The 14,921-nt window shown below is 46.5% G+C and overlaps 1 protein-coding gene across 1 annotated transcript in view; it reads left to right on the top strand.

The window, feature by feature from the left end:
- The window catches only part of LOC133762581 (plasma protease C1 inhibitor-like), a 66,443-nt gene extending 52,477 nt beyond the window's left edge, over positions 1-13,966 (top strand). The window contains 3 exon segments of the mRNA XM_062195558.1: positions 12,326-12,449; positions 13,039-13,455; positions 13,458-13,966. Coding sequence (XP_062051542.1) covers positions 12,326-12,449; positions 13,039-13,455; positions 13,458-13,966 — 1,050 coding nt within the window.
- Positions 13,967-14,921: the final 955 nt, after the last annotated feature.

The following is a 14,921-nucleotide window of genomic DNA, read 5'->3' on the forward strand; positions in this document are numbered from 1 at the left end:
TGGTGGGACCTGCTATGCCACAGTGCCAGCCCCAACAGCGTTAGATTTTAAACATTTTTTACTCTCTTACATTTTATAATTATACAATGAGGCGCTCAATTACTGATAACTAGAAAAGTCAAGAAATAAGAAAATCTCATTGGTATCAGAAGTTCTACATTTTCCTTCATTAATTCTTCTTCCAAAGTTATTGCCAAGTGGTTAAATTGGCAGATTTTAATTATTAAATGAATAATTTAAAAAGTTCATTTTTCTCATAGAGGAAAAGAAAACTGAAGGGTAGATAGGTTGTGAAATTTGTCCAAGGTTTGTTACTGTTGAGATTCAAACTATACCCTGACTCCTTCAGACCTGGGATAGAGCTTCAAGAAATGAAGACATTCTATGCATTTTGTATCTTAAGCTATTTGCTGTCTCCTGGAACATCATTTTCAAAACATATCTCCTCCTCAGCTTCAATAATTTAACAATCTTCTCCAGCTGAGCAAGTCCAGTGTGGCAGCTGCAAAACCAATTCTCTGAGCGGCTAGCACAAGGGAGTCGGCGTGGACCCGCAGCTCCCAGATGACTGGTCCATAACACATCACACCAAGACCCAAATTGTTTCTCTTCTTCAAGCCACTCGGTTGACGCTGAGCTGAAGTCGTTTGCTGGGGAGTGGATAAATAGCTACCCTTTCTTTTTTTAAGACTTATTTATTTACTTGAAAGTCTGAGTTACACGGAGAGAGAAGGAGAGGCCGGGGTGGGGGGGGGGGGTGTCTTCCATCCAATGGTTCACTCCCTAGATGGCCGCAATGGCCAGAGCTGCACCGATCTGAAGCCAGGAGCCAGGAGCTTCTTCCAGGTCTCCCAGGTAGGTGCAGGGGCCCAAGGACTTGGGACATCTTCTACTGCTTTCCCAGGCCACAGCAGAGAGCTGGATGGGAAATGGAGCAGCTGGGTCTCAAACCGGTACCCGTATGGGATGCCGGTGCTTCAGGCCAGGGCATTAACCTGCTGCACCACAGCGCCAGCCCCAGCTACCCTTTCTTAAACTATAACATCTATTCTGATGCCAGTGATTCTTAGAAACTTCTGTACAATGTTCCTGTACTCAGTGAAATTAAACATCATACACATGAGTTGCACAAAAGTGAACATTCTTCTAAAAGTCTGACATCAAAAAAGATTCCTACTCTTCAGTTTTCAGGAAAGAAGGTATTAGGAGAAATCAAACAACAGATCCAGAATTACATAAAATCTACGTACTGGTTATATAGAGAAAGCTTAAGATTTCAAAAATTGTAATTCTAGGTAAGAAACCCTGGAACACTAGCTTGGTGCAAGGTACATAGGAATAAAAACTGTGTATCCCATCATCTTCTGTGGCTGTCTGAAGCCACAGACTGAATCCCATCCTTTAGAATGTCAGGGAAACTGATGGCAGTGATTTTTCACAAGTGCCCTGCAAGATGCTCCCCTCCCTCCCTTGGTCTGGAGTTGAAATGTGCGCATGCTCACTGGGGCTGCAGCCACCTTCCTGGATCGTGAGACGCCCCAGATGCAAGAGCCCTGGTGCAGGGTGATTGTGGAAGCACCAGACAGTTCCAGGCTGTGCATGGCAGCAATTAGGAGAGAAAACTAAACATCTGTACTACTTAGGCCAGTTGTTTTGGATGTTTGTGCCACGTTTTCCATGCCTGAGTTTAAGTAACACAAATGAAGACAACAGATCTGTTGATTTTCAGGAGTTTTTTCCCCAGGCATCCAATTCCTTCTGTGCCCATGTCCCACACTGCAGTAGCCAGTCAGATTCCAGTGGCGGCTCCGGCTCCTCCAACTTCCTGCCATGGATGTAGAACTTTTGAGGAAGTAGCAATGGCTCATGGAGATGTGGCAGACCTGGACTGAGTTCTCGGCTCCTGGCTTTGGCCCTGGTCCTGACCCAGTCCTTCTGTCACAGACATTAGAGTGAATGCAGTGGATGGAATCTATCTTTCCAGCTGTGTCTCTGCCTCTTAAGTAAACAAATAAATAAACACAATTTTTAAAAAGAAGTAAGGAAGGGCCAGCGCTAAGAGGTAGTGGGTCAAGCAGCCGTCTGCAGTGCCGACATCCCATACGGGCACCAGTTTGATTTCCGGCTGCTCCTCTTCCCATCCAGCTCTCTGAAACAGCCTGGGAAAGCAGTAGAAGATGACCCAAGTCCTTGGGCCCCTGCACCCACCTGGGAGACCTGGAAGAAACTCCTGGCTTAGGATTGGCCCAGCTCTGGCCGTTGCAGCCAATTGGGGAGTGAACCAGCAGATGGAAGAGCTCTTTCTCTCTCTCTCTTTCTCTGCCTCTGCCTCTCTGTAACTCTGCCTTTCAAATAAACAAATCTTGAAACAAAAATTAAGACCTGTCAGTGTGACCTTGGCTTACAGAGTTTGTCGGCTGCAGCTCACGGGCCAGAGAGGAGCAGAGATTCCCCTCCTGGGCTTCCTCGTGCAGAACCAGGATTAGCGGAGACCCCACGGCTCCCAGCTTCACCTTTCCTGAGTACAATTGGGAAAATGACTCCACACAAGGGTTAAGTACTTTGTGAATGGACAAGCAAGAGAAGCGCCAGGAGTCAGCTGCTCTGACAGCAGAGTGACCCACTTTCCTTGTTGTCTTGTTGCCATTACAAACCATCGCCAGGCACCAAACCTCTCCAGGAGCAATCACAGAAGTGTGGGTGTTCTGAGCACTGCTCCTTGTGAGCTCATGAACCCTGTCTCAACATCACTGATAGCTTCCCCTAGAACCTTTAGGTCACTACAGGCAAAATCTCCCATCGGGAATCACAATAGAAATGCTGGTCCAAGGACATAAACAGTCTCTGAAAAGGAGCCTACAAGATGACATGAGAATAATATTCTTGTTTGAAAGCTCTCTCCTGAGTTTCCCAGTAATGTAGGGAAATACAGACACAAGCACATTCTATGACAAATGAAACCCAAAGCCTCTTGAATTCAGAACCCTTAAATTCAGAATAAGCAACATTTTAATGCTCGCATGGTGACTGCAGTCATTAATTTGACTTTATCACTTCCAGTAATAGTTCATCCTAGGAAACACAAATAAAAACCACTTTAGGGGGTGGAGAAAGTCATGTGAAATCTTCAGCAAGAAAAAAATTTCCATTATTAAAATCAAAATCATTTGAAAGGTCCTTGAATTTATGCCATGAAATCACTACAAAAACATCCACGTTTTATTCAAAGTAACTTCTAATTTAAATAAATATAAATTCATTTCTATGGGACATACAATGTCACCTCAGATGGAAATCTTTGTTTATTTTCTGACTGATTGCTATACAGTTTATGAACACAGATGAGACACAATTCTGTACCAACCACCACAGAAAGGCTGTGAAGTTAGAAGGGTTTGCCAGCGATTTCACACAAGCATCTCTGTGCCTACCTGAGGCAGACACTGGTCATGTGGCTGCTGCACTTAGTCATCTATCACACAGAATCTTCTTTCACAGAAGTTGTGCTGCCTGAATTCTTAAAACCTCTCACTATCTGTGTTACGGGGGAGAGGCACCCATTTTCTTAGGAAAATCAGAACCAGGCTGTTCCCCAACCTAGATGTCCCAGGTGACATAACCACTACCCATGCCCTGCCATGACGTCTCCCCTTCAGGACTGGGGTAGACACACACCACGATATTTCGGAAGCCATCCTCATGACTGGGGGCCTGCCTCCTGCCTCCAGGGTACTCAGGATTTTAAAGACATCCTGACTCAATGTCTCCAAATGTTCAAGAGGAGAGAAATCAGTTCCTAAGTTCCGTTATTTCTGTCTCTAAAGTCTCCCTGGAGTCTTCTACTCTACCACACCTACCACCTGGTGGCATAACCGGGAACAGTGCAGGAGTTGACTCTCCATGGTTGTAATTCACCTGACACATGGCTCAGCCACCGTTCTTCAACGCAGAACTCTGATCGTGTCAAGCTCAAATCCTGTAACACATATAATGAGCTGCACCCCACATCAGCCAATTTGTGAGGCTAAGGGTATATCCTCTAGGATCATCAGATGTGCCCAAAGCTTCTGACCCCAACTGCAAAGACCACGCAGGGACCAACGTCAAAGGGAGTGTTCACCAAGAGCACTCCCACTTCTGACAACTCTGGGTCAAGGGGATTGTCCCCAAACCTCCCTTGGGTTTGGTAACTCAACAGAGTACTCTTCTAAGAAGGACTCCCAGAAATGTACCATTCTCATGGTCTTGCCTGTTGCAAGGAAAATATGAGAACCCCCCTGAGGAGAGGTGTATTGGCAGAGTCTGGGAGGACAGCACTGGGACGTTTCTGATGCGCTCAGGGACACTGCACACGCCCAGCTGATGTGTGCCTGATGCACAGAGCACTGCCAAGCCAGGAAGGTCCTCCAGCTTGGAGTCCAGAGTTAATATTTATTGAGGTTTCCTTACAGAGGTGTGGTACATGCGGCATGGCTTGCATGGTTGAACTTGGTGCCCAGATCAGAAGACTGGCTCTGCTCTCACCGTTAATAATGTGGCCCTCTTTCTGGCATGGCCAAGTGTGACCAGCCCCACCCTGAGTCATTTCATTAGCCTTACACTACACCAGGTGTGTGGTCCCAGGGGTTAGCATGAACAACGAAGACATCAACCACTTCAGAAACCCCAAGAATTTTAAGTTACCTTGCAGGAGCTGGGAACCAAGGCCAGAATTCTGAGTGAGGCCACATTCCTTAAGGCATTGGCTGCCGGTGTCCACATAAACCCCTTAGGCTGGCGTGAATGGTTCTCTCCACTGCACAGCTTCGCCACCACGCTCAGTTGTCTTCACCAGACAACCAGGCTTCATAAACTTCAAAGGAAAGTGCAGGCCATCGGATGGGAACCCTTCCTTCGTCCACCCACAAATCTGCACACCTGTGCAAAGAGGCAGCACATTCTTCTGCCGTTTCAATGGACCAATCTCTCTTCTCACGGCAAGGACCACCTGGCCCCTGCTGTCCTGGATCCCACTCCCTTCCACCTTACCAGGGAAGTCGCTGTCACCCTCCTGCCCTTGCTCCAACAACCTGTCCCATCCCGCTGGGCCCACCCTCTCACACCCACGCACTCTAGAATCTGCCGCAGACCGCGTGTGCTCCCCATCTCTTCCCGTTCCACCCTCGCTCGTCTGTAAACGAGCAGAAGGGTGCTACTTTCTCACCCTGCCGCTCTCTTCTCCTCCTGCTGTCACTGCTCTGCCCCAACGGCTCTTCAGAAGACCCGCTGGTCCCCTTCTGACTGGACCACCGGACGGGACAATGCACAGGGGATGCTCCTCCTTTATCTGATCTTACTGACTCAGCGCTTGTAGATTTTCCTTTACTTTTCGGGGATGAAAGTCACTCTGTTAGTTTGATCTTTAACGCAGGAATTCCTCAAAGCCTAGAGCTACTCCTACACTTCTCCCTCATCTCTGTCCCTATGTGAGTTCACCCACACAAATGTTGCTTAACTGTTGGCCAAGTATTTTATTATACATTTAAAATATTTTATTTCCAGGCTAGGAATAGCCTCTTTTTTGAGCTCATATAGGCTCTCTGATTTACATTTCCACTTACATATCTCACAGACATCTCAAACAAACAAACAAACAACAACAAGAAGAAAAAGCTCCCAAGTGAGCTGCACTCCTCTCCTGTCCTCCCCCGCCTTCATACACAGCATCTCCATGCAACCCGGTGGACTTCCTGCACACCTTCCACCTCTCCCCAGACCGCATTCAAACAGCTCAGTCTTTACACAGGGTCTCCAAGGCGTTCCTGCCCCTCTGCCCCCTGCCACACTGGTGCAAAGGGCTCTCCCTCTGAGAGACGACAGTTCTGCACACGGCCCTTGCCTGCTGCCCCCTTCTGACACCGTCTTTATAAGGCCCACAACGCTCTTTAAGTCATTTGGGGTAAGGCACTTCCACCGCGGCGCGTCTGTCTCAGAGCGCGTTCCCAGTGCCCGTCCGTCCTTTCTAACTTCATCCTGAAGCCCCCTGTCCTCACCGAGCTTCTCTTTCATTTGCTCAAAACTGCTTCACCCTTACCCACCAGGCTGGACAAGTGCAGAAAAGTCTGTTCTTGTATGTCCAAATACTTTCTAAACACAAATTCAGAGCAAGAAATTACTAAAGCAGAGATTTGTAACTCTTAGGTTGTCTCCACTTCAAAAATATATAATAAACAAAAGCAAAAAAACCCAGGAAACAATGGCAAAACTTCTCATAGTGAACAGCTTTAAGTGAATCAACAAAAAGTTTTAAGATTCAAATAATAAATGGGCAGTGACAATTTTCCCAAAAAGGAAAAGTACAGTGTAACAAGTATCTGATACAATTTTACTATAATTTGAAGATAAATGCTAAAACTTAAGTTTTTGCTACGAGCAAAGCAATTAGCAAAACGTTGAGAAGGTGGCAGTGGTGAAAATCTATTCTCTGTCCTCACTGAGCCTATACTCTGCAAAGGAGAGATCCATGAATTAAGGTCCCAGCAACACGAGGAAACCACAAACCGGGTCAAGGTGGGTGGCACAGTAGTTACAGTCACCACGGGGCACTCACATCCCACATTGGAGAACTCGATTCAAGTCGTAGCCACTCAGCTTCCTCCTCACGCACACACTGGGAGGTGGCAAATGACAGCTCAAGTGCTTGGGTCTCTGCCCCCAACGTGGAAGACCCGGATGGAGTTCTGGCTCACAGCCTAGCCTGGGTCCAGTAGCTGTGGGCATTTGGAGAACGAACCACAGGATGGAAGTCCTCTTCCCAGCTGTCTCTCTGTCTCTCCTTCTGCCCCTCTGCCTTTCAAATAAATAAATAAAAATAAAAATTTAAGGAAATCTAAAGCAAGTAACCTAGTTGGAAATTTGATTTACTCAGATGCATTTTTTTCTAAAAATAAGTCATGCTAGAAATAAAAGACACTGGTCCTATAACCCTATCATACCATGCATTTAACCACTGTCCCTCCTCTGCAGGTTTCACTAACATCTACCTTCCGTCTCTCTCTCTCTCTCTCTCTCTCTCCCTCCCTCCCTCCCAGCAAGCTCCACACTGTGTGTCTTCTTTTCCTTCCTTTCCTCTCCGGGCCACTTATTCCTCCCCACATGTGGTTATTGTTAGAACAGGCTCTGCTCTCTCAGCTCTTCTCTCTCTAGGATATTTCACTGCACAGAACTTGGAAGCAGCAGGGCTAGAAGTAGAGCCGCAGCATGTGGGAGTCTGTGCAGCAGGAAATGCAGCAAAGGCGGCAGCTCTGAGCTCACTCACAAGCAGGAAAGAACTGAGATCCTGGGCCCACAGGATCAACTGGGGCGCTCACTGTGGGATGGCACAAAATCCATGGGAGGGGCCAGCGCTGTGGCAGAGTGGGTGAAGCTGCCGCCTGCAGTGCTGGCATCCCATATGAGCACCGGTTCAAGCCCCGGCTGCTCCACTTCCAATCCAGCTCTCTGCTATGGCCTGGGAAAGCAGTAGAAGATGGCCAAGTCCTTGGGCCCCGGTACCCACATGGCAGACCTGGAAGAAGTCCCTGGCTCCTTGATTCAGATCTGCTCAGCTCCGGCTGTTGGGGCCATCAGGGGAGTGAACCAACAGATGGAAGACCCCTCTCTCCCTCTCTCTTTGCCTCTCTGTAACTCTGCCTTTCAAATAAATAAATGAATCTTTTAAAAACGAAGGAAGGGAGGGAGGGAGGAAGAAAAAAAAAAGCCCTGGGAGAGATGTGGGGTCCAGGAAAGCCTGGTGAGATGGAAATCAAAGGGCTATTGTTTAGTACAAGTACCGCTGTCAGACGACGCTCGCTCTATCAAACGTGGACCTAAGAAAACACTGGCAGCACTCATGTGAATTAGGAGGATGCTTGACTGAGCTAAGATGATCCAAGACTGGTTCTGCAGAGCCACTGATAAGCCTAAGGGGCGTTTGAATTTCTACAAAGTTACAAATGAGAACCCTGGAGGTTAATCAAATCAGCATTAATTAAAGAAACCTTATTCTGGATGAGACTGTATTTTTTTTTTTCAGAATCAATAATCCAGTTATGCACTCCACAATCAAGTGCCAAGTTCAAGGGGAAAAGATCCTGAGATCAGACTGAGGTCCCCAGTTTGTCCCTGGCTGGGTGATCTTTGTGATTTTACCCAACACATGCAGTCCCTGTGCATGGGGAAGATTGCTGGCTTGGGTGGAGCAGAGGCCTGACCCTGACAGCGTTTACATTATATACCACATTTATTTATCCATTCACCTGCCGGTGGACTTTCAGGTTAATTTTGTGTCCTACCAACCATGATTAGTGCTACAATAAACACAGGAGTGCAGGTGTCTTTTTGACATGTGGATTTCATTTCCTGTAGGTTGCATACTGAAGTGGACTTGATGGATTGTGTAATACAAAGTAATAAAGAGATTTGTCTTCCTCACTAGACTACGTCTGTGCTTCCCAAAGAAAGCATCTTATTCCAATATGAAAATAAATGTAAAGTGGAACCACAAATGATATCCAGACTGACGGTTCAGCAAAGGAAGAAATACAGTGTTTAGTGAAGACCACACCCTCTTGAAGGGTCCTGATAGGTGCCAGAATGATGAGACTGCATGAAACTCCCCCTGACCCGATTACACTCCAGCTGTCCTAGTACTCGACCCAGAGAGTTGAGAATCCAAGACCAGAACTAAAGAAATATTTAGAACGATGGCAGAAATACAATGTCTTATGTAGCTACTAACAACATTAGGGCCTGGAAATGGTGAGAATACTCCACGTTGTAAGAGAGGATTTCTGTTGGAAGTGGTATTTATGGTTTGAGGTACTTGGTAATTTAAACTGAAACATGCAAGAAAATTTAAAATGAATGTGGAGTTTGTTTTGTCTTTGTTTTTGTTCTTTGACCTCAGACTGCTATTAAACCATCTCTCCCAGCCAGGAGACATTTAACTCCTAGACTGCTTGGAACAATTTTTGTTTTGTTTTGCTTTAAGATTCCTTTTTTTTATTTATTTGAAAGGTAGAGTCACAGAGAGAGAGGCAGAGGGAAAGACAGAGAATGAGATCTTCCTTCCACTGGTTCATTCCCCAAATAGCCACAATGGCTGGGGCTGGGCTAGGCCAAAACCAGGAACAAGGAAATTCATCCTGGTCTCCAAGGTGGGTGCAGGGGCTCAAGCACTTGGGCCATCTTCTACTGCTTTCCCAGGCACATTAGCAGGGAGCAGGACCAGAAGTGGAGCAGCCAGGACTCGAACCTGCATCCATATGGGATGCCAGGGCTACAGGTGGTGGCTTAACCCACTACACCTTCTCCGTAGGAAGTTGAAACCTTCGGGTCTCTCTTCTCCGTAGGAAGTTTCCTTCCCTTCCTTTCACTAAGTTATTTTCAGTGTCTCTTTTCTTTATGTCTTCTTAAAAGAAAAACTGAAAACTCCATTTGTAAGGAAAAAGCAACAGAGCGAGAGGAGGGAAGGAGGGAGGAAGGGAAACAGAAGGAGGGGAGGAAAAAGAGAGGAGGGAGCAGAGAGAAAGCGAAAAGAAAGAGAAGAGAAATGAAATGGGAAAAAAAGAAATACATCTCCTCTCAGTTTCAGCGTATAATCTGGGGAATTAATATTCTCTATTTAACACAAGTACCAGCACTTTAAATCTGGCTGCATTCATTCAGGCCAATTTCCATGTCAGCTCCACTGCACTGGTTTCCTGTCTTCTTCTTGGCATTGAACTTGAGGTTGCAAGTCCCAAATTTATCCTCCAATCCCAGTACACGGGCTCGGGCGGTGCCATCTGGGCTAAGCTAAGCCGCAGGTCCCCCCCTTTGGGGCACGGCGCCCCCCAGCTCCTTCCTAGAACATCCACTCTCGGTGGAGTCAGGCAGAGTGGATGAGATTGCTACCCTTTCCAGATTTCAAACTGCCAAACACTTTTGAGCACCCCCAGGAATCCGTGTGGAATGAATTCTTCAAGGAGAGCGTGCAGCCTTAGAAAACTGTCACCTTATAGAAGGCACTGGACCTTCTGGTAAATGTTTTCTTAAGTTGTTATCTAATGGTTGAAACGGTTTGCTAAGTATTCATGTAATATTGCTATTGTCAGCAAGCGATCTAGGACTTGCTCCCTCATTTCTCTATTCTAAGCCCAACTTGTTCTTTCATTTCTCTATTCTCTTCAAGGTAGGAAACTAATTCTATTATGAAGGAATCTGTAGGATGCACAATTTAATCTTTAGACCTTATAAAAGAGATGGCTAACATTTTTCTGTAATAGCATAGCCAAAATAAGAACTTAAATAATAATCTCATAGCTAGATTCACTTCGCCATCAGCGAAGTATACAGTAAGTAGAAAAAACCTCCCTTTCAGACCAAAGGGAAAGAAAGTTTTAAAGTAAGAATATAATTTTCCTCATGGGCATTGTCTACCTTAGAAAAACTACTACAGAACATGCCTGTGACTATAGACTTGTAGTTCAGGCCACCGAAGATTAGAGATGGGACATGGGCACTCCCTTGACTTGCATCCTCTGGTCTGCTTTAACAAAAACCAGGAGAAAAAGAAAGCTAGGCATTAGAAGCAATGGGTGGCAGGCCTATTAATGGCTGATCTGTACAGTGATCTGCCCTCAAGGAGACCCAACAGGCCAGTCCACTGCAGTGGCTTTCAATGTGGTAAGCCTGGGCTTCAGCAGAAGTCAGCTTGTGAAGAGCCCTGGCAGCTCTGCCAAGAGTTAGATCACTGGAAATGGACCTGCCCTGGAGTCGAAGGATGCCCAGGTCAGAGCCACAGATCTTATTGGCTCTAAGCTGAAAAGCCCTTCACTCAGCCCAACTTCCAAAGTGACCACTGCAGCTGAGGGGACGGCCAAGTAGGGTCAGCAACACTGCAGGCAGAACTGTAAATTGCTTGTTAGAGTTGCCACCTGCCTTTACCTGGCCAGCTCTCCTCCCAGGCCAGCCAAGTAATGAAAGTCAACAGAGTGCCTTCCCCTAGGAGGTTCACACCTCCCTTAGGATATACCCCATGTGAAGAGATAGATAGGTCTGGGCCTCTTAACTTACAAGGCCTAAAGCCCACCAGATTATTATCAAGCCCCTTCTATCAGGTTCTATTTGCCTCTAAATCAGAAAACTTAATTGTAGCTTAGACAGCACCTTTCTTAGCTCCTCTAATAATGACTCTGTCCTTTGTTCTAGACCCTGTCTAGCACACTTGGGCCTCATTCCTTTGTAATCATAACCTCTACTCTACCACCAATGGCTCTACTCCCAACCTGTGTGTACTGATGGTCCTCTTCCCCACTTAATGCTGTATAATTGTTCAAACCTGGTAAATGCCACTCTTAGGATCATTGGTTACTATCCTCACTCTGTCTTTTATGACCTTGTCTAATATGATCAGAGTCGGCAAACTTGGAAGGCTTCCATAGCCTTGGCAACTCATGACGACAGCCTAGGGTGGTTACTGGCACCATAAACTAGAGTGTCAATTTGTTGGGTCAACAACAGGAGTCACTGTGCACTTGCTCCTCATGTGGGATCTCTGTCCTTAATGTGCTGTACATTGTGATTTAATGCTATAACTAGTACTCAAACAGTATGTTTCACTTTGTGTTTCTATGTGGGTGCAAACTGTTGAAATCTTTATACTAAATTGATCTTCTGTATATAAAGAGAATTGAAAATGAATCTTGATGTGAATGGAAGGGGAGAGGGAGCAGGAGAGGGGAGGGTTGTGGGTGGGAGGGAAGTTATGGGAGGGGGAAGCCATTGTAATCCATAAGCTGTACACTGGAAATTTATATTCATTAAATAAAAGTTAAAAAAAAAAAAAAGAAAACTGTCACCTGATCCTTGACTCAGCCATGACTGAAGGCAGAGGCTGCGAGCCTTAATCAACAGTTTAGTGAGGAGGCACCAAAGAACTGGGTGACTACGGATAGCGGGAGCTGCATCTACCAAATCCTGCACTCACCCACCGACCTCATCACAAAACAGAGAAAAGCTTGGCTACGTTTACTTAGTAGTTGTTACCAACATATCTTGACTTGATACTTACACTATATCTTATAATAAACTCAATCAGTCTGGTAAAGGTAAAAAAGACTTCCTATAACTATTGGAAAAAATAGGTCTTGGTAATATAAAATTCCCAATGACTGCATTTGTGATAGCTTATTGCAGAAAATGACATTTACTACAAATTCGTCTTAGAAAGCTGTGCTTCCTAAGTTATGAGCCATTTTGTCATAGATGGTGGATTTTATCTACCAACCTCATGGTAATTAACTCACCATCTGTGATCTTGCAGCATTTTGTAACTCCATCCAAACTCAATGCCTTGACCTTATTTGCTAGTGAGAGAACAAGAGGGCAGCTTGCATTGACTCTCTCCACGATCAGCCTGTTGCCGAACGAAGATGTGAACCCTGGCCGTTTGTCCAGAAGTCTGTCTGTAATGGTTACTCTGTTCTGCTTCCCCATGAAAAGGAGATGATATATTAGAAAGATGCGTGAACAGTAGACTCAGCAGCACTTGGTGACTAACAACAGAAGGCAGAAATAGAGGCTGTTTGCAAGAATCATCAGTCAATTGTATGTTAGAGGTAAAGATCCCTTAACTTTACAATTTAAATTAAAGCTTTCATTAATAGAAATTATAAATATAGCAGTATTAGCACAAGAATGATCCTATTTTTTGCCCTTCTTTGTTTTGTTGAAAAGCTATATTTAAATGCAATCAAACCCTTAACAAATCAGCATTTGATGGAGGGAAGTGTCCCCACAAAACTGTTGCCAGGAACACAAAAAGTCTTAAGGATCACTTTAAGAAATTTGAGATTATTCCTTCTCAAATCCAACATCTGAAAGTTTTCTACTTTAAAGACACATCTGTTGTGAATCTAAGCTAGCATTTTCCCCCTTTTTAAAAATGCGTTTGCTTATTTAAAGGCAGAGTGACAGAGAGAGGAGGAGAAACAGAGAGAACGAGATCTTTAATCTACTGGTTCACTCCCCAAATAGTCACAACAGGACTAAACTTGGAGGATGTCCTCTCTTACCCCGAGGACCCTGCCTGTGTATACGAGGCCCTGAAGGCCATCACACCCAAAGGTGTCACCTCCGTCTCTCAGATCTTCCACAGTCCAGACCTAGCCATAAAGGACACCTATGTGAATGGCTCTCAGAGCCTGTATGGCAGCAGCCCCAAAGTCCTGAGTAATGACAGCGATGTCAACTTGAAGCTCATCAATGCCTGGGTGGATGAGAGCACCAACCACAAGATCAGCCAGCTGCTGGACAGTCTGCCTGCTGACACCAGCCTCGTTCTTCTCAATGCTGTGCACCTGAGTGCCAAGCGGAAGAAACCCTTCGATAATAAAAAAAAAAAAAAAAAAAAAAAGATGGAGCCCTTCCACCTTAAAAAACTCTGTGATAAAAGTGCCCTGTGGCTCATTTCAGTGACTCAACTCTGAAAGCCAGGGTAGGGCAGCTGCAGCTCTCTCACAACCTGAGCTTTGTGATCCTGGTGCCCCAGAGCCTGAAGCACCGCCTGGAAGATGTAGAGAAGGCTCTCAGCCCTGCTGTCCTCAAGGCCGCCCTGATGAAGCTAGAGTCGTCCAGGTTCCAGCCGACTTTCCTGCTGATGCCCCGGATCAAAGTGAGGAGCAGCCAAGACATGCTGTCAATCATGGAGAAACCAGAGTTCTTTGACCGTAGTTACGACCTCAGTCTGTGTAAGCTGACGGATGACCCGGATCTTCTGGTGTCCACCATGCAGCACCAGACCGTGCTGGAGCTGACCGAGACCGGGGTGGAGGCGGCTGCCACCACAGCCATCTCTGTGGCCCGCAGCTTGCTCGTCTTCGAGGTGCAGCAGCCTTTCCTACTCTGGGACCAACAGCACAAGGTCCCTGTCTTCATGGGGCGAGTGCACGATCTCAGGGACTGACACCTGCAAGGGGCCAGGGCAGGGCAAGCCCTGCGCCCAAGCTTCAGCGCTCCCAGGTGCAGCCCTGCCGCTGCCCGCCTGGACCTAGCTCGCCAGCCACTGCACACGCAAAGGGCTCCCTCCAGGGCTGGCAAAGGGAGCTGCTCCCATCAGCCCTTCCTTGAGGCCCTGTCATGCTCACCAAAGCACTTTCTGCAGCTTTCTCTGGTTCAAGTTGACCACACTCTACAAATAAAACTCAGCTGACCACGAAAAAAAAAAAAAAAAGGGTTGGATCAGGCAAAATCCAGGAGCCAGGAACTCCATCCGGGTCTCCCACAAGGGTGGCAGCACTTGGGCCACCTCCCCTGCCTTCCCAGGGTCATTAGCAGAGAGCTGGATATGAAGAGGAGCAGACAGGACTGTAACCAGCACTCTGACATGAGATGCCATGGTCGCAAGCTGCCGCTTAATGCACTGTACCACAAATCTGGCCCCGATGCCAGCATGTTTGAGATGTGTTTACTTAGTAAGTCTTTTTTTTAAAAGATTTTATTTATTTATTTGAGAGGTAGAGTTACAGACAGTGAGAGGAAGAGACAGAGGGAAAGGTCTTCCGTCTGCTGGTTCATTCCCCAGATGGCCACAACAGCCGGAGCTGTGCCGATCCCAAGCCAGGAGCCAGGAGCTTCCTCTGGGTCTTCCATGCGTGTGCAGGGGCCTAAGCACTTGGGCCATCTTCTGCTGCTTTCCCAGGCCACAGCAGAGAGCTGGATCGGAAGAGGAGCATCCGGGACTAGAACCGGTGCCCATATGGGATGCTGGCACCTCAGAGGATTAACCTACTGTGCCATGGTGCCAGCCGCACTAAGTCTTTCTTTAACAAAAATAGCCGTACTGCTGAAATGTTAGTGAATAAATGCAGTTGATAATGGACGACCGTGGGAACAGCTTGTGCAGTCTGAGTTTGTGGTCA

Source organism: Lepus europaeus, chromosome 6 (genome assembly GCF_033115175.1).
Source record: "Lepus europaeus isolate LE1 chromosome 6, mLepTim1.pri, whole genome shotgun sequence".
Taxonomy (NCBI): domain Eukaryota; kingdom Metazoa; phylum Chordata; class Mammalia; order Lagomorpha; family Leporidae; genus Lepus; species Lepus europaeus.